This window comes from Gymnoscopelus braueri (genome assembly GCF_963280865.1).
Source record: "Gymnoscopelus braueri genome assembly, chromosome: 1".
Taxonomy (NCBI): domain Eukaryota; kingdom Metazoa; phylum Chordata; class Actinopteri; order Myctophiformes; family Myctophidae; genus Gymnoscopelus; species Gymnoscopelus braueri.
This window is the reverse complement of record NC_137603.1, coordinates 50,654,323-50,673,601: the sequence shown is the minus strand read 5'-3', so window position 1 is coordinate 50,673,601 and position 19,279 is coordinate 50,654,323. Positions and strand designations below refer to the sequence as shown.

The 19,279-nt window shown below is 48.5% G+C and overlaps 1 protein-coding gene across 1 annotated transcript in view; it reads right to left on the bottom strand.

Moving 5' to 3' along the window:
- Positions 1 to 859: 859 nt before the first annotated feature.
- The window catches only part of neto2a (neuropilin (NRP) and tolloid (TLL)-like 2a), a gene marked incomplete at its 3' end in the record, with an annotated part of 40,191 nt that continues 21,771 nt past the window's right edge, over positions 860 to 19,279 (bottom strand). The window contains 4 exon segments of the mRNA XM_080427906.1: positions 860 to 938; positions 940 to 1,634; positions 2,421 to 2,551; positions 2,671 to 2,784. Coding sequence (XP_080284032.1) covers positions 860 to 938; positions 940 to 1,634; positions 2,421 to 2,551; positions 2,671 to 2,784 — 1,019 coding nt within the window.

The window sequence follows — 19,279 nt, the reverse complement described above, 5'->3', positions numbered from 1 at the left end:
TGTTGTGATTGGGTTCTACTGAGTGGAGACCCACCCCTCACATGGAATCAGATTTGAAATGTGATTCAAATCTGATTTCTAAAGATGTTTCTCAGTCTGAAAGATCAGATCTCAGAAACAAATCAGATTTTTCCTGCAATGTGAACAGAGCCTCAGAGACTGGAGGAGAGAACGGCTCCATCTATCTTCCTCCTTCATATTCACTTGAGAATTGAATCCCATTCCTCATTTCTTTACCTCCAGCCCGGTCCTTCTGTTCTTTTCTCCACTTCTTCAGAGGAATACAGGTCCAGCGGGCACCCAAACCTTCTGGGCACCTCGCAAATCCGGCGAGCTCGGAGCATGGGCACCTGGTATTTCTGGGAACGAAAACCGACTGGGCACCGGGAATACTTTGTGCCTGAAGTCTTAAACATTAAAGCTTATGTTATTACGCATCCTTCAAATAGACTACTACGAGTGACATAACACCAAATGATGTGATGATACATAACATGGGCTAAATTAACTCCCTTCGTTGAAGAAAATAACACAAATCATACATTGGTTAAAAACATTCTATAAAAACACAAGTCTGAAAGCATTACTCTGCCCCTCCGGTGCCTACTGTTCTGAGAAAAAAAGGTGCCCACAAATACCAGGTGCCCACTGTTCTAACTTCAGAGAAATCCATGTCATTTGATGGATGGCATTTGAATGAAAAAGATTAATATTGCAACCCTCCCGGCCTCTTTTCATCTCTTCTCCTCATCTCCACAATTCTGACACTCTCTCTCTCTCTCTCTCTCTCTCTCTCTCTCTCTCTCTCTCTCTCTCTCTCTCTCTCTCTCTCTCTCTCTCTCTCTCTCTCTCTCTCGATCTAGAAGTCCATGGACATGGAGCGCTGCTGTGGGTCCACCACAGTGGTGCTGTTACGAGCGCTGTTGCCGCGCACAGCCCAGGGTTCCGCAGCCTCCTGCCATCATCCCTCCGCCGCCGATGCCCATGGTGCCGCCGGCGATGCCGCTCACCCCTCCCATGCCGCCCACCCCTCCCATGCCACCCACCCCTCCCATGCTGCTCACCCCTCCCATCCCCACCACTCCTCCCGCGATCCCTCCGCTTCCGCCCCCACCTCCCACCATTCCTACTCCGCCCGTGGCTCCAACTCCTCCTCCTCCGCCTCCTCCTCCTCCTCCTCGCACGTAAATCTCGCAGGGGATCTCCTCCATGACGCGGTCCTCGATGACCTGCTGGTCACAGTCGTGAGTCTGCGAGTGCTGCTTGTACCCGTAGCAGCTCTTCTTGTAGCTGGAGGTGGAGTTGAAGGTCTTCATGGCGGGCGGAGGCTTGGAGAAGTCGTTGTGGTAGGAGAGCTCCATGGAGCTGAGGGTGGTGCGGCTGTGCTTCATGCTGCCGCCGGCCGTGCCGGTGCCGGTGGCCACGGACGCGTGCGAGCCGCAGTGGTGCTCATGCACGCAGCGCGACATGGTGGAGGAGCGCCGCAGCTTGTGGAAGCTGTCCAGCTCGTCGGACAGGTCGGCCAGGTCCGAGGAGAGCTCCTTGTCGCGCAGTGAGAAGAGCTCGTAGTGAGGCGGGTCGAACACCTCCTGGAAGCCCGCCTTGTTGAAGACGCCGGGCCGCCGAGCCACCACCTACACAACACAGACACACAACCATATGCAATTTACTGTAACTCATGTGTACATTTATGATATTATATGCTTTCAATAACTCATATCAAATCAAATTCCCCCAACCACTGCAAAATACAATATGCAAGTTGTGCATATTATTGTGTATTTCATCTACCTGAATTGTACTCATTGTTGCACACTAATGTGCTAAATCAGACTTGGCTAGAAGGCCCTGGTGTGCAGCTGTCTTCTCCTGGCTCCTGTTGTCATTTGTTCTTGACCTGTCAGCTTCTCTTAGTATATAGCCTGTTCATATTTATCACCATTTAAGGAGAACATCTTTGGGTATAAAAGGTGAACAGCAAGGAGGTTTTTGCCGAGCTGAGGTTAGAGAGAGGGCCTGTCAGTCCTGGCTTATAGCAACCCAGGCTGGCTAGCCTGCTGCTATGATGGTCTCTGGGGGACGCATCTGTGTCATTTTTAGACTTCTTTGGCTATTAAAAAAATAGCAGGTATACAGGCTCAAATATCGTCTAATTTTTTTCATCATTGAGTTACAAATGTTCACTTTAAAAATATATATTCACCGTTGTCCTACTTGTGTGTTTCCACTTCCTGTCGGATTTCATTGGATATCATTAGTCATCTGACCAGTTTCATTGGATTTCATTGGATCAAATCGACAGGAAGTGGAAAACACACAGGAAGTGGAAAGCCTAGGAAACAGGTGAATATATTCAAAGATTTGCATAACAAACAAACCCAACAAACAAACCCAACAAACAAACCCAACAGTTACAATACCTTCTTCCTGGGCTGCTTCATCTGGACCAGGATTGAGATGATGAGGAGAACCATGACCACGCCTGAGGAGACACCAATCACTGTGCCGTGGGTCTTGGTGATCTGATGGAAGAGACCCCTGCCACGCTTCTCTGGAGAGGAGACGACAGGAAGGAGAAGAGAGAAGTGAGGAGTGAGGAGAGGAGAGGAGAGGGGCGGGGTTACGGGACAGAAGAGGATGGAGAAGTTGATAGGTTGACCTCGCTCTGACCTTTGCAGTGGTTCTCGTCCCAGGGATAGACACAGTTCTGGACCCCGTTGCAGACCAGCGAGTTGTTGATGCACATGTTGCTGTGGCAGAAGAACGTGTTGGACGAACAGGGAGCTGCCACACAAAGACAGAGAAAAACTGTCACTGTACAATTTGTCATTGATTGATTGATTGACTGATGTCTTTATTGCTCATGAAATAAAATGATATGTCACATACTGTACATACATCTGTAACACACATCTGACCCACCATAATTAGGATAACAGAAAAAAGCCCACAGCTTGTTGAGCTTTTATTACGACTACTAATACAAATAATGAGAATATATATATATATATATATATATATATATATATATATATATATATATACACATTGTGAGCTTGTAGATCGTCTATTTTCTTTATTTTTAAACGTTTCAAAAATAATCATAAAAAAGGAACGTTTTGGACATACAAGGTTTCCCCTCGACAGCGATGACATCATGTAATAAGAAATGAGAAATCAGCCACTCAGCAGCTCAAATTATGCAGAACTCTACGCTCTGCCGTGGGAGGAAGTATTGTACTGTACTGTGCTGTGCTGTAGGTCATGTTAGGTCAAATGAAGTACAATGTTCAGACTAATTATGCAGGACTCTGCATTCTAATCTAAATGTATGCTCACGAAGTCAAGTCAATACTTTGACACAGACTATTGATTGAACAAGACGGGGTCCAATAGCAGCCTGGCTCCCATGTGGGAGACCTCAGACATATTGATGATGTTTCTCCCCCGTGCTCCATGGCTTGTCTTGTCAGGCCTGATAGACATAGGCTTCTGGTGTTTCTGTCAGGCTAGCCTTTAGTTTTTCTTTCTGCACACATTTTTTCTGTGCTTTGCATGATTCCATTTGAAGTGACGGCAAAACTACAGTACTGTATCTCTTACATAGTGATAATAAAGGTTTATTTAAAAAAAACGACCAATGAATTCCTCCCCACACACATTTTTGTGTTGTCAGTCACTGCTGTTGTATCCCACTGACTGACCTGCCAGTGAGGAGCCCCCATCGGGAGGACGTAGAGCCTCCGTCCTACTCCTCCCGCCCAACAATCCCTGCTGACGGGTGCCGCCCCCAGCCCGTAGGAGTACGTGCAGTGACAAATATCACCCTCCCCGCCGGCTTCCCTCCCCCGAACGCGAGCCAATTGTATTCGTATAGACGCTCGACAAAGCGAGATGCACCACGGTGGCTTCAAGGCAGGCACGTTACCACTGAGCTACCAGGGTACAATGACGTCATATTGATGGCATCAGTCATCAATAATTTCACTTGATCACTTTAACAGCTTGTCAATAACACTTTGAAAACTGTCGGTACCCTTATGCAATCTCTAATGTTTCTTATCTCTTGTCATTTGTATAATGTTTGCTGTGATCAGGGCGTTATTGGAAAAGAGAGCTTGCGCTCAATTGGCCTTCCCCGTATGAATAAAGGTGAAATTAATTCTCAAAATATGAGCACGGTTTCAGCTTGATTCCCACTGACTTCCATTATAAAAATGTTATTAAATGTTAAAAATATAAACGCACGCACGCACGCACGCACGCACGCACGCACGCACGCACGCACGCACGCACGCACGCACGCACGCACGCACGCACACACACACACACACACACACACACACACACACACACACACACACACACACACACACACACACACACTGCACACACACTGCACACACACACACTGCACACACACACACACACACACTGCACACACCCTCTTATAGACAGACAGCATCCAACGGAGCCACGCCGTAAGAAATGACTTCTTTAGCTTACAAGCTTCGGTTTCCATAGCAACGTAAACAGAGGCACTGCATTAGTCTGTAACTGAGAAACATCGCTCCGCTGAACGCCTTGATTGACCAATCAGGATCAAGCTGAGTATAACGGATGATTGGTGGCATTTCATCTACAACCACTAGGAGGCCTGACAGAGTCAGGGCCCCTACACATACATCATAATTTCCTGCTTGCCAAAGGATGAAGAGGGATGATGATGAGGAGGAGGCCCTCTGGGGGGCCCCGCGCATGCTGCCGTGTCAAAGGCTCGCTGAGGAGAGGGAGAAGAGCCGAGGAGGGGAGGGGAGAGGAGAGGAGAGGAGAGGAGAGGAGAGGAGAGGAGAGGAGAGGAGAGGGGATGGTGCGGACTGGGGAGAAGGCAATGTTGGATAGTAACAAGTACATTTACTTGAGTACCGTACTTAAGTAAATATTAAGAATAATACTTGGGCACTTCAGAAGAGACAACCCAAATAAAATACTGGAGCAGTCGACTGGCTCTACATATTTTATTATTCTGCAGGGGTGACTGTAGTTTCGATTTGCATCATCAAACCGAATTTTGACAAACATAAACTTGAGTATTTGTATTTTTGTATCATTATAATAATTGTAGGGGAGTAATATTTGACCAGGAGTATTTATACTTTGACTCGAGTACTGGGGTTGAGTACTTTAGTGGTTCATTCATAATGTATTTAAAAAGTACAAGTACAAGTACAATATTTGTCTTTGAAATGTAGTGGAGTGAGTAAAAAGTAAAAAAGTAAAAAAATAATCAAATAATCCAATAAAGTACACATTTAAAAAAATGCTTTACTTAACTCTCTCAGTGCCACGCCCCGAGATATCCCGAGTTTTTCCCGAGTACCCTCCGTGCCAGCACGAGAAATCCCGAGTTTTTACTTTTGACTGTGGTCGCGCTATTCTGTTTATTTTTCATGATCACCTTCGCTTCCTGACTCCTTCAGACTCATTGGGTTCCGGTTTCCGGTTCTCATTTTTTTCCCGCGGTCATTTTCGTCCAGAATAGGGAAAGTCACGTTTTTTCACACGGTTTAAAAAGCGAATGGAGAGGTCCACGTCTACTCTCTTTGGTCTGGGTGACGATCAGTCATTGTAGTCGTGTATCGCATCGTAATTTAGCCCGATCAACGATTGTCGAAAATGTCAACATCCGGTTATGACCGGATGTGACGTGAGCCTGTTTGGGAGGGGGCGAGTGAGCCAGCGAGGTCATCAATGTGTCGATTTGTTGCTCTCTACTGGTAGAACTGTATTATGGGTTTAAAAACCCAATCAGATCATTTATTTGAATGAAAAATTACAAAATAAAAAAACGCAAATTGCTGGCACTGGGGGAGTACTTTATGAAAATACTCTTGGCACTGAGAGAGTTAAAGGTAGGGTAAGTGATATTTTTTGGTTAAAACAAAACGTCTTCCAATTTCACTTGTTTAATCTATATCCTGATTGAGTTCTCTATCCTGATTGGATAAAATTGGAAATGAAACTGAAACTGAAATGAAAATGCATTTTCTGTTTTATAAAGAGCTGGAGAGACAAGGAGACTCCTTTTACTGAACAAACACTCTATAGCAATGAGTACTATCAGAATATAGAGCTATTTAACACTTATTTTAACCAAAGAAAATCACTTACCCTACCTTTAAGTACAGTACTCAAGTAAATACTGTCTGAGAAGGAGGGCTGGTGAGTGGTTGAGGAGCCGTAAAGGAGTTCATCGGCCATCATGGAGCACAGATGGTTGGGCAGGTGCTGTGAGACTCTGCACATTAAACTGACTGTTAGCGTATGAAGGCTGAGGCGGCAGAGATGGAGCGGCCTGGTAATTGAAGCTGGCTGCTGGGCCCGGGAGATGGATGCACTACACCAGATGCTACAGGCTAAAGTCTCATTCATATTTCGTGGCACGGGCGGGCCGAAATCAGCTGACTTACAAGCTCACAAGTCAAGTCAATAATTTGTAACTGACATGACTCTCATTCTATGTTTATATATGCTTGACTCTTTTGCACATTCGATTGAGACACTGCTGCTATTGATTAGATAATACACATGCACATTACCTGCACATTTTTGGAACTGCTGCTAATTTAAAGCTTTTATTTGTTTCTCACTGTGTAGTTTTATCATATTATTATTTCACTGTATATTTTTTATTATATTATAATAAAATAAATGCATTAAAATATCATCACATTAGAATGTTAGCAAATATTTTTCAGAACAAGTCCCAACAACATTTCGCTGCTTGTACTTGTAAGTTAGAGACAAATAAACCTTCTTGATTCTTCTTTATTCTTGATTCTTGACAAGAATTGTCAATTGTGAGCTCGTCGTACGTTGGCTGTTTTGTGGAGGGAAGAGGGTAGCGTGGGGATCGATGTTCGAGACAGGGCAGGGGGCTTAGACTCAAACAGGCTGGCAGTCTGGCATGTTTTTCCCATCAACTTTGACTCATGGTTGCCAAATTTGACCAGCGACAAGCATGTACAGCTGCATGTCATTATTTAACCGCCGGCTGTCAAGCTGGTGTCCAAAAAATGAAATGAGCGTCATAGATAATTGCCAGACTTTCTGGGGTAAAGCTGGTTTGATTAGGAGAGATGGCACACGTGTTACGGCTCACTCCTCCTCACCTTCACATTCAAGGCCCCTCCCCCTCACTGACTACTCCATGGCTCAACTCAGCACACCTGCTCTCCCTCAGCAATCGCCGCACCTGTCTTCCATCCCACAATCAACTGCTGCCACTACAAGAGCCCAGTCTGCACTTCACTCCGTGCCAGATCTTAACCAGTCTACGGTTGGTAAACTAGAGCTAGCCAAACTAGATATTTCCAGTGATATAGAACTAGCCAATTAAACTTCACTCAGTTGCTGTGCATTGTCCTCTCTCTGTTGAATTGTCACTAACCCTGCCTCTCCTCTCCTCTCCAGTCTTCCGGATCCCCAGCTGAGCTGTGCTAACCACGGAGCTACCAACCCACACCACCTCCACTCACTCCACTACCTTTCCACCCAAACTGTGAATAAATACGCCCACGGGCTTCACCTAAACTACGTCTCCTCTTTGCTGTGCGCTTGGGTCACTCACACACACCAGCCTTAACAGTAAGATCTGGCCATCTGGACCCAGCCAGCATGGAAGGAAAACCACCGGCATTCAGTCCGCTTCAGGCCCAGGGACAGGTCTTAGCACAGCACTCCCGCCTACTACAGGAAGCATCTGCTGTCGTGTCTAATGTGCAACAGGAGCTCCAGGGGATTTCAACTCTGCAGCAGTCCCAGGCCACTCAGCAGCAAGCCCAGATAAATCAACTCACTACTTTGGTCCAGGATCTCTCTAACCAGGTCGCCGCGCTCTGCGCTCGACTCACTCCACCTCCGGGCCATCCGGCCCCCGCTCCTGTCCAACCAGCTCCTGTGCCGAACGCAGTCCCTGTACCAGACATACCTCCCACTCGGGAGCCCCATCTTGTGGCCCCGGCTCTCTTTGACGGGTCCTTCACTCTCTGTCGGGAGTTCCTTATGCAGTGTGAGTACATTTTCGATCTGCAACCTAGTATGTACTCCACTGCCACCGCCCGCATAGCCTACATAGCTAATCTGACCACAGGGCAGGCTCGCCGGTGGGTTATGGCTAGTCGTGAGGGCTCTGCACCTTACATGCAAGACTACATAGCATTTACTGATGAGTTCAGGACTGTTTTCGATCATGATGTCCACGGACAGGATGCAGACTCAGCTCTTTCCACCCTCCAGCAGGGTTCTGGCTCTGTGGCGGAGTATGCCACAGAGTTTCGTATTCTCGCAGCCCGTTGCCAGTGGAACGAGGCCGCATTGTTCAGTGCTTTCCGGCGGGGTTTGGCAGAGCCCGTGAAGGATGCCTTGTCTGGTAGGGAGAGGCCTCCCAACCTGAATCTGCTCATCTCCCTCTCTATTTCTCTTGATGAACGTCACCGGGAGCGTAAGCGTGAGAGGGCTCACCAGTGTCATGCTGCCGCTAGGCCATCTCCACCTCCTCCAGTCAGCCTTAACCGGCCTGTCCAAGCTTTCCCTGCTTTCTCAACTTCTGCTGGTGAGGAGCCTATGCAGTTGGGCCGAGCCCGCCTAACCTCTGCTGAACGTATGCACCGACGGCTACAGGGGCTCTGCATGTATTGTGCCAGCTCAGCACACTCAGTCGACTCACCGTGTCCCCTCCTGCCCTCCAAACCCTCCTCAGCCCGACTGCCAAAAGACAGGGCTCACCCTTTTGGGGGTTCAGAGTGAGCCGCCTATCTAACCCCCAGTCCCACTCTAACAAGGCCAGGTTTATTGTCACTCTTAACTGGTCGGGACAGACTCTCACCATACCTGCACTTATCGACTCCGGGGCTGATGAGAGCTTTGTGGACCAAGGATACGCCCGGGAGGTGGGCCTTCCCATTACGCCTCTGGAGAAGTCTCTCTCAGCTTTCGCTTTGGATGGCCATCCCATGGGTCCCATCACCCACCGGTGCGAGGCTCTCACCCTCACGGTCTCTGGAAACCATGTGGAGAGCATCCGCCCCTACGTTATCACCTCACCTGACACGCCGTTCATCTTGGGCAGACCTTGGCTGGAGCTTCACACCCCTCACGTCTGTTGGAGCTCGGGACGTATTCTCAGCTGGAGCATTCCATGCCACGCCCGCTGCCTCCGGTCCGCCCAGATGCCCTCCAGTGTGGAACGACCCAGTCCTGCTCCCCCCGACCTCACCAAGGTTCCCTCCGAGTACCACGACTTGGGTGAGGCATTCAGTAAGGAGCGTGCTTGTACCCTGCCCCCCCACCGACCCTATGACTGCGCCATTGAGCTCCATCCTGATGCTCAGCTTCCAGCCAGTCGCCTCTACAATCTCTCTCTGCCTGAGAAGGGGGCTATGGACAGTTACATTAATGGTTGTCTGGCTGAGGGTCTTATCCGCCCATCCACGTCCGCGGTGGCTGCGGGGTTCTTCTTCGTCAAGAAGAAGGGTGGGGATCTGAGGCCGTGCATAGACTACAGACAGCTCAACAACATCACAGTCAAGAACAAATACCCTCTCCCCCTCATGAGCTCTAACTTTGAACCCCTCGTCGGTGCTACCATCTTCACCAAGTTGGACCTCCGGAACGCGTACCACCTTGTGCGTATCCGTAAGGGGGATGAATGGAAGACCGCTTTCAAGACCCCCCGTGGACACTACGAATACCTGGTCATGCCCTTCGGCCTCACCAACGCCCCCTCTGTCTTTCAGGCTCTCATGAACGACGTGCTCAGGGACATGCTAGAGGTATTCGTGGTCCTGTACCTAGACGACATCCTGGTGTTCTCCCGGGGCCTCGAGGAGCATATCCAGCATGTCCGCATGGTCATCCAGCGCCTCTTGGAGAACCGGCTCTTCATTAAGGCCGAGAAGTGTGTCTTTCACTCGTCTTCTGTGGAGTTCCTTGGACTGATTGTGGAGGATGGCTGTATCCGTCCTGACCCCCGCAAGGTCCAAGCCGTCGTTGACTGGCCTCAACCCACCACCCGCAGACAGCTCCAAGGATTCCTCGGGTTTGCAAATTTCTACCGCCGTTTCATTCGGAACTACAGCCGCATAGCGGCCCCCCTTACTCAACTCACCTCCACCTTACGTCCCTACGTCTGGACACCTGCTGCCTGTACCGCCTTTGCTACCCTCAAGGAGCACTTCACCACAGCCCCAATCCTTCTCCACCCTGACCCCTCCAGGCCTTTCATAGTGGAGGTAGATGCCTCTGACATAGGTCTAGGGGCTGTCTTGTCTCAACGATCAGTGGAGGACCAGAAGCTACACCCCTGCGCCTTTCTCTCTCGCCGGTTTGATTCTGCAGAGGAGAACTACGACATTGGGAATAGGGAGCTGCTAGCTGTGGTGGCAGCCTTTGAGGAGTGGCGCCACTGGCTGGAGGGCGCTGAAGAGCCCACACTTGTCTGGTCTGACCATAAGAACCTAACCTTTATCCGTGCTGCTAAACGCCTCAACTCTCGCCAGGCACGGTGGGCTCAGTTCTTGGATAGGTTCAACTATACCCTTACCTACAGGCCTGGCTCCAGTAACACCAAGGCTGATGCTTTGTCCCGACTCCATGCACCTGAGAAGTCCTCGGCCGAGCCTGAGCCCATTATTCCTGCTTCTCGTATCATTGGGGTGGTCACCATGGACATCGAAGCGGAGGTTGAGCGGGCCCAACACGCCGAACCCGGTCCAGACAATGCTCCCCATCACCGGCTCTTCCCACCGAATCGGCTCTTCGTACCCGATTCAGTGCGGTCCCAAGTGCTTCTGTGGGGCCATACAAGCCAGTTCGCTTGCCATCCTGGGTTCCACCGCACCCTCTCCTTCCTGAGCCGGAGGTTTTGGTGGCCGTCTATGAGGACTGACGTCCGGGAGTTTGTCGCTGCCTGCACCACCTGCTCCCGTGCCAAGGCGTCACATCAGCCACCAGCTGGTCTTCTTCGTCCTCTCCCTGTCCCCACCCGCCCTTGGTCTCACATCGCCTTGGACTTCGTGTCCGGTCTTCCCTCTTCTCATGGTAACACCATCATCCTCACCGTGGTGGACCGGTTTTCCAAGGCGGTGCACCTGGTGGCGCTCCCTAAACTCCCGTCCTCGGCAGAGACTGCTGCACTCCTCACCCAGCATGTCTACCGACTCCATGGGCTTCCCTGCGACATTGTTTCGGACCGGGGACCCCAATTCACGTCCCAGGTCTGGCGGGCCTTCTGTAAGGAGATCGGCGCTACCATTAGCCTCTCCTCGGGTTACCACCCACAAACTAATGGCCAGGCTGAACGGGCCAACCAGAGCCTGGAGTCTGCCCTCCGCTGTGTCTCTGCTCTCCATCCCACCTCCTGGAGCAAGGATCTGCCCTGGGTGGAGTACTCACTCAATGCCCTGACCTGCTCGGCCACTGGCATGTCCCCATTTGAGGCCTCGCTGGGTTACCAACCCCCGTTGTTTTCCCTCCAGGAGTCTGAGGCCTCTGTCCCCTCTGTCCAGGCCCACTTCCGTCGTTGTCGGCGCGTGTGGAAGGAGGTCCGCACCGCCTTGCTCCGCTCCAACGAGCGCTCCTGTCGTGGGGCCAACCGTCGCCGCACGTCTGCTCCGGTGTATCAGGTTGGGCAACGGGTCTACCTCTCCTCTGCTGATCTACCGCTCCAGGTATCCTCCAGGAAGCTGGCTCCACGGTTTATCGGTCCGTTTGAGATTGACCGCGTCCTGAGCCCCGCGGCGGTACGTCTCAAGCTCCCTGCCTCCATGCGGGTGCACCCCGTGTTTCATGTGTCCAAGGTCAAACCTGTTTCCTCGAGTCCTCTCATGCCCCCTGCCCCGGCTCCTCCGTCTCCTCAGATGGTCGACGGACATCCTCAGTGGACGGTTCGGCGGCTGCTAAAGGTGCGACGCCAGGGTCGGGGTTTCCAGTACCTGGCGGACTGGGAGGGTTACCCCCCTGAGGAACGCAGTTGGATCTCTAAGAAGCTCATCATGTGTCCCTCTCTCCTTCGGGACTTCTACCAAGCCAACCCCGACGCCCCCGGGCGGTCGCCTGGAGGCGCCCCTCGGAGGGGGGGTCCTGTTACGGCTCACTCCTCCTCACCTTCACATTCAAGGCCCCTCCCCCTCACTGACTACTCCATGGCTCAACTCAGCACACCTGCTCTCCCTCAGCAATCGCCGCACCTGTCTTCCATCCCACAATCAACTGCTGCCACTACAAGAGCCCAGTCTGCACTTCACTCCGTGCCAGATCTTAACCAGTCTACGGTTGGTAAACTAGAGCTAGCCAAACTAGATATTTCCAGTGATATAGAACTAGCCAATTAAACTTCACTCAGTTGCTGTGCATTGTCCTCTCTCTGTTGAATTGTCACTAACCCTGCCTCTCCTCTCCTCTCCAGTCTTCCGGATCCCCAGCTGAGCTGTGCTAACCACGGAGCTACCAACCCACACCACCTCCACTCACTCCACTACCTTTCCACCCAAACTGTGAATAAATACGCCCACGGGCTTCACCTAAACTACGTCTCCTCTTTGCTGTGCGCTTGGGTCACTCACACACACCAGCCTTAACAACACGTCCCACACTGGGTGGTGCAGCTCTCATAGCTATGGCCTATAGTTTATTAGTAAGCCAACACCACAATGACCCAGGACTACCCCATATAGCTGAGTAATTAGGGTGCTCTAAGGCCTGACAGCGAGTCCCGGGTTCGATTCCTAGATAATTGACTGCATGTCACTCCCCTGCTTGCTCTCTCTCTCTCCCTGTGTTTCCTGTCTCTCTCCACTGTGAGAGTGTCAAATAAAGGCCAAAGAACGGCAGAGTTGCAGTCCTACAGTACATACTTCTCTATGCTTCCATTAGAGCAGTTAAGGACCCCCTTGAAAACGAGATGATGCATCTCAAGGGGTTTATCTTTCTAATAAAGGTACATTATTATTATCCACCCAAAATCCGACGGCTACTGCATCTGCCGACAAAAGCAAACTGAAGAGGAGTTATCATACTTACAAATTAGATTTCTGTGATCTAAAGCTATGCTGGTAAACAATCTAATATCAGACTAGCATATTGATCCATTTTGTCTTACTGAAACCTGTGTGTCATGAGGAATGATTATGTCAGCCTGAATACACCCGCTCCCTCCAGTCATATTAATAATCATTCCTTGAGACACCGGCTGAGGAGGTGGAGTTCAATCTATCCTAGACAAATTTAAACATAACTTAAGAGAAAAACAGAGAGAAAAACAGATCCATCCATCATCCAGGCAATCAATGGTAAAAAGGAGGAAACAACCTTTATTTCTTTTAAAGGCAAACGCCAACATGTTTCGACCTCAATCGGTCTTCAGGGCGAAATTATTCTAACTATTTTTTTTCAACTTTTTTCACCAATTTCGTTGTTATACTTATGCCAAATAATTCCTCCCCACACACATTCCTGTGTGTTGTCACTGCTGTTGTATCCTACTTTGAGGAGCCCCCACCTGTAGGACTAGAGTCTCCGTCCTACTCCTCCTGCCCAACACTCCCTGCTGACAGGTGCCGCCCCAGCCTGTAGGAGTATGTGCAGTGACAAATATCACCCTCCCCCGCCTGCCCTGGGGTATCCTCCCCCGGCCCTATCTTCCGCCCTACGCTATCCCTTGGCACTAACCGCTACCCGTTCATTACGCACAAGGCAGCTGGCGCTGTCCCCAAATGGTATCTTACCGTACGGCTGCGCTACATAAAGTATGCCGACTCCGTTATTTGTGCCTGGAGGTGTGGCTAAAATTGCTATCTTGCCCACACACGTATGGGAAAGCGCATAGCGGATTCTAAAACCACCCGCTATGCCAAATCTTGAAATGTCAGGGTGCACAACATTCAGAGGTCGCCCTCACTCTTAATTCTCAACGAATCTCTGTGATTGTAATTGTCCTATAATTATCAGAAGTGAGAGTGTCAATTGTGTTCATATAAGATGATATTCTATTCAAAGACAATGATTTGTGCTGCGCGATGCCATTCGCTCCAAACTACACCCTTAAGTTTGATTAATCCATTGCGCAGGAAATAAAGAACGGATTACAAAAATATAACACCCTCTATAATCAGGAAAATGTGGGTGAAAGGCTACTTATGTCTATCAAATGTGATTTTATTCAAAGGCAATTAAAGGCTAGAGCTTATGATGCAAACATCGGGTAGTGTCCGACATTACATAAGCGCCTCAGTGAGTGCAGAGTTTAACAGCGCAACAATTCTGAATTAAGTGATTGTAAATATGATTGTCATTAATACCATTTTATTGTATTAATGATAATCCTTGTGCGTAATGAACGGGTAGCGGGTAGTGCCCAGGGATAGCGTGGGGTGGAAGATAGGGCCGGGGGAGGATACCCCAGGCGGGGGAGGGTGATATTTGTTGGGCAGGAGGAATAGGACGGAGGCTCTAGTCCTCCAGGTGGGGGCTCCTCAATTCAAAGTGTAACTGTTAATTCCTTGTGTCAATAAGTTGTGTTTTTATCAGCAGTTGCCAGTTAAGCTTATCAAAGACAAATAAAATGTTATTTGTTCTGCGTTTGCTATAACCACACCAGACCATTCAGTTTAATTAATCCAGAACACAAGCGATTGCTGTAATTTAAAGTTCTCTATAACCAGCAATGTGTGAGTGATAATTCTGTGTATCAAATATTTTATTCCAAGGCCATCAATGTCGGACAACTCGGACTGCCTCTTCCATGGGCAGAGAGGGAAAGAGTGTAAGATTGCACTGGGCTTAAGTCATAGCGTCTTAAAAGCAATGGCACCTGGCACACAGATTGGTTTTATTAATGTAACACCCAAACCACACCTCTGCATAATGTAAGGGGTAGCGCAGGTGTTTTAGGGATAAGGCCTAAAACACCTGCGCGGAAGATAGCAACTCGCCCACGGGAACGGCCCTTGCATGATGCTAAATCCCCAAATAGTGGGTAGCGCGACTTGTGGCGCAAAATAGGGCCCCCAGAGTTCGCATACATTAAAACACCACACTGGTGGGCAGCTGCTTTACCACTGCATCCCGAAACGATCATTATAGCTTGTTCTTAGCCTTTCTCACACAACCTGGTAAACATTAGTCACTTTTATTTGTTGTATTGTACCACCATCCTTGCCTGTACTCTGAATTCCTTCCTATCTGATTCCTCAGAGTTGTCTCAGGTTTAGTCCTTAGCACTGATGAAATAATTCTAGTTGCCGATTTTAATATTCATTTGAACATTGGTAATGATAGCCTTAGCACCACATTTATCTCATTACTACACTCAATAGGCTTCCCTCCGAGTGTAAACAAACACACTCACTGTCACTCACTCTCCATCTTGTTCTATGGAATTGGAATGGAACATTTAATCGTCTTCCCACATTTATAAGACCATTATTTAATAACTTAATGACTATTTGCCAGAGTAACCTAGAACTCATCTTTAATGCATGAATAACAAAAGTTATTCATGCATTCATCTATTCGTGCCTTGACTACTGTAATTCCCTCTATTCCTACAAATCGACCAACCGCATATATGAGATCGATGAAAAGGTTTACTATACTGTACTACACAATTTTATACCATATATAGTGGGGGGTCCCTGCTTCATCTCTCTCTCTCTCTCAGCTAAGGGGTCCTTGGCCTGAAAAACATTGAAGACCCCTGAACTAGTCCATGCCTTTGTTACCTCCGGGAAGGATTACTGCAATTCCTTCTTATCAGACAGCTCTAACAAGTCTCTAAAGACTGGTTCAGAACGATACTGCACGTGTTCTACTGACAAAACCTAGGAAAATATATAATCTTTCTCCAATCCCTTTCCTCATCTTACAAAGCCCTTAATTGTCAGGCACCATCCTATTTCTTGTTTCTTTTTCCTTTTTTTTCTCTGCCCAATTTAGTCGTTGCCAATTGATTCCTCCTCACACACATTGCTGTGTGATGTTAAATGCTGCTGTATCCTATAGTGACTCACCAGCCAGTGCCATATATGGTCATATGGGTTATATGACTGGTGACTGATGTGTTTGCAACTGATGCCATGATGACACATTTAGGTTAGACAACACACTCCATATTTGGGCATAGGGAACTCCTTTGTTTATGGTTATGGTCGAGTCATGTGACATGAGCTTTATGACGTGGCCGGCGGACCATGCACGTGTGCACGCGCACCCACACACACGCACGCACGCACGCACGCACACACACACACACACACACACACACACACACACACACACACACACACACACACACACACACACACACACACACACACACACACACACACACACACACACACACACACACACACACACACACATGCCAAGCCTTTATCTCAGTTGAAACCGATGCGGACTGCAAGCATCCCCCCCCCCCCCCCCCACAGCCTTCTTCTACCTCTGAGTTAAACAACTTTGACAACGGGACGTTGGGGATGTAAGGCACGTGTGCCGCTGAGCATTTATTTTTGCGCTGGCACGTTCACGTGTGGGCCGTTTTCATGTGTTTGAAGCTGCTGGAAGGTTGAGCTGAAATATCTTCACCTCGGGTGCTTGGAAGCGCAGCCCCAAACTCATGCTTGTGGGTGTGCACATGCACGTATGAGATGCAGAGAGTGCGCCCGTGTTAATGTGTCACAATGTTTTATTCCTGTTTAATGTGTCTCTGGATGTGCCCCTGACCTCAATGCTTAGTCCACTGACGCATGCTGTGTGTGTGTGTGTGTGTGTGTGTGTGTGTGTGTGTGTGTGTGTGTGTGTGTGTGTGTGTGTGTGTGTGTGTGTGTGTGTGTGTGTGTGTGTGTGTGTGTGTGCGTGGTAGTAGGAGGGGCATCCTGGCATGAGTTTGTATTACTGTCAGTATGAGTGAGTTAATTTGTGCATGTGTCTATCATAACCGATTCATGTGTACATTTCTTCCATGTTTAGGTCCCTGAAGAAGACCTTTCCAGGTCAAAACGTTGGCCTCCTGTATACTGGATTGAACATCCAGAAAAAAATGCTGATCTACAAGCTCACAACTCATTGCACGCACAATGTGTTGTGAGCTTGTAGATCAGCTATTTTTGGCGAAGAGATTTAGTGTAGGTGGGGGGCCTAGATAGAGCCCTGGGGGAGTCTGGTCAATGAATTTATCGGGTTTACTAATAGTAGGGTGGTTAAAGCTTCTAGCTAGGGCTGGCTCAGGCTTGCTTTGGACTAGCACTTAATTATGCCCAAGACAAAGATTGCCCAAGACTGGCATCTCCGGATCTGCGTGAAGACGCCTTTTTAGGAGACCGGGAGCATATTAATTCTATTAATTCCAATGGAAGAGTGAACGTGAACACAGCTGCTGAACCATTATTTAGCCCCATGGTCATGGAACTAGATATTGGACCCGATCGTCACAAGCCACACAATATTGCCAAGATTTTCATACAAAAAATAATTTTTTTCAGAGATACAAATGAAAATCAACTTTATTATCAAACGTTCTCTGTCCCAGCAACACACTCTCGCGGGATCTAGCACCAGTAAACATAGGACGTTCACGAGATTTGCCGTCAGACACCGGTGCCCACTTAGGAGACCATTTGTACCATTTGCCTCTAGTGGCTCCAATCGGGATGGCGGAACATCTCAAAACCCTAATCGTCTTTGGTTATGCTGCTATAGGCTTATACTGCGGAGGCGGACTTCTGGTGTATGTTAACAACCTATTATTTTTGTCGCTGTGCATCCCCCCCTCCCTCCTCTCTCTCTCAACTCAAGGCAGATGGCTCCTCTATATGTACAGTGCCATGAGATAATGTTTTGTTGTGATTTTGTGCTATAAACTAAATTTACATTATTCCCAGGAAGCCACTGAATACAGAACACCTTGCTACAGTATGAAAATCTAATAAAAACAAACACACACACACACACACACACACACACACACACACACACACACACACACACACACACACACACACACACACACACACACACACACACACACACACACACACACACACACACACGCCTTTATCTCAGTTGAAACAGATGTGACACGTTCACGTGTGGCGTTTTCATGTGCTGGAAGCTTTAACTCTGCCTGCCACCAACAAGATTTCTCGTCGGATTCTGCTAAGGCTCGGCCTGTCGTCGACGAGAAAGACGAGATTTTGTGTTTTCAGTGGTTTTCCACCAGATGGCACTGTTGTCAACCGCATGAATGATGCTTTCACTGCCAGATGACGTCAGACATTGACCCGGAAGTAAAAAAAAACGACTTATTTAATTCCTGTTTATTTCCTGTGGAAAAATGCCTTTATCTCCGTTCCTCTTGCTTTACGGCAAAAACAAGCTGGATTCAAACGGCCACAGCTGTGCAATGGATTGCCCCGTGCAGATAATTTTCACCCTCTCCTACGACAACCCAGTGCATGTAATGAGACGATGTCCGTGAGGACGGAGGTCACAGAGAATATTCCATGATTTTTCAAAGATACAGTAAAATCGCTCTTTCTCGCTGGCAGTGGGGAGACATTATTACACTATCACTCTGGCAGTCAAAGAGTTAATATCTTCAACTCGGGTGTTTGGAAGTGCGGCCTCTAACTAATGCTTGTGGGTGTGCACGTATGAGATGCAGAGACTGTGCACGTGTTAATGAGTCACAATGTTTTATTCCTGTTTAATGTGTCTCTGGATGTGTCCCCCAGGGGGCAACCTCTGACCTCAATGCTAAGTCCACTGAAAGACCAGGCCCCCGACGCATGCTGTGTGTGTGTGTGCGCGTGCGTGCGTAGCAGGAGGAGCATGTTTGCATGAGTTTGTGTTACTGTCAGTATGTGCGAGTAAATTTGTACTTGTGTCTATCATAACCGATTCATGTGTACATTTGTGTGTTTGTGTACAGAGAGGATTGTGTCAGAGGATTAAGTCCCAGGGGCATGAAATCCTAGACTGATTTTGCAGTTTGTTTTCCACTTCAGGTTAAAAAACCACAGCAGGGACAACACATGGCAGGCTGCATAAGACTGACCTTATAGTACACACATTAATGTAAGCAACACAGCTGCATCAAATCAATTTAACGTTGTATGACAGTTGATCAGGCGAGGTGAATCTATCTTTTTTTACCGTGACGGTCTCCATCAAAGCCGTCAGGGAAGCCAGGCTCTAACGGCAAATAGCATCTAGCATCCGCTAT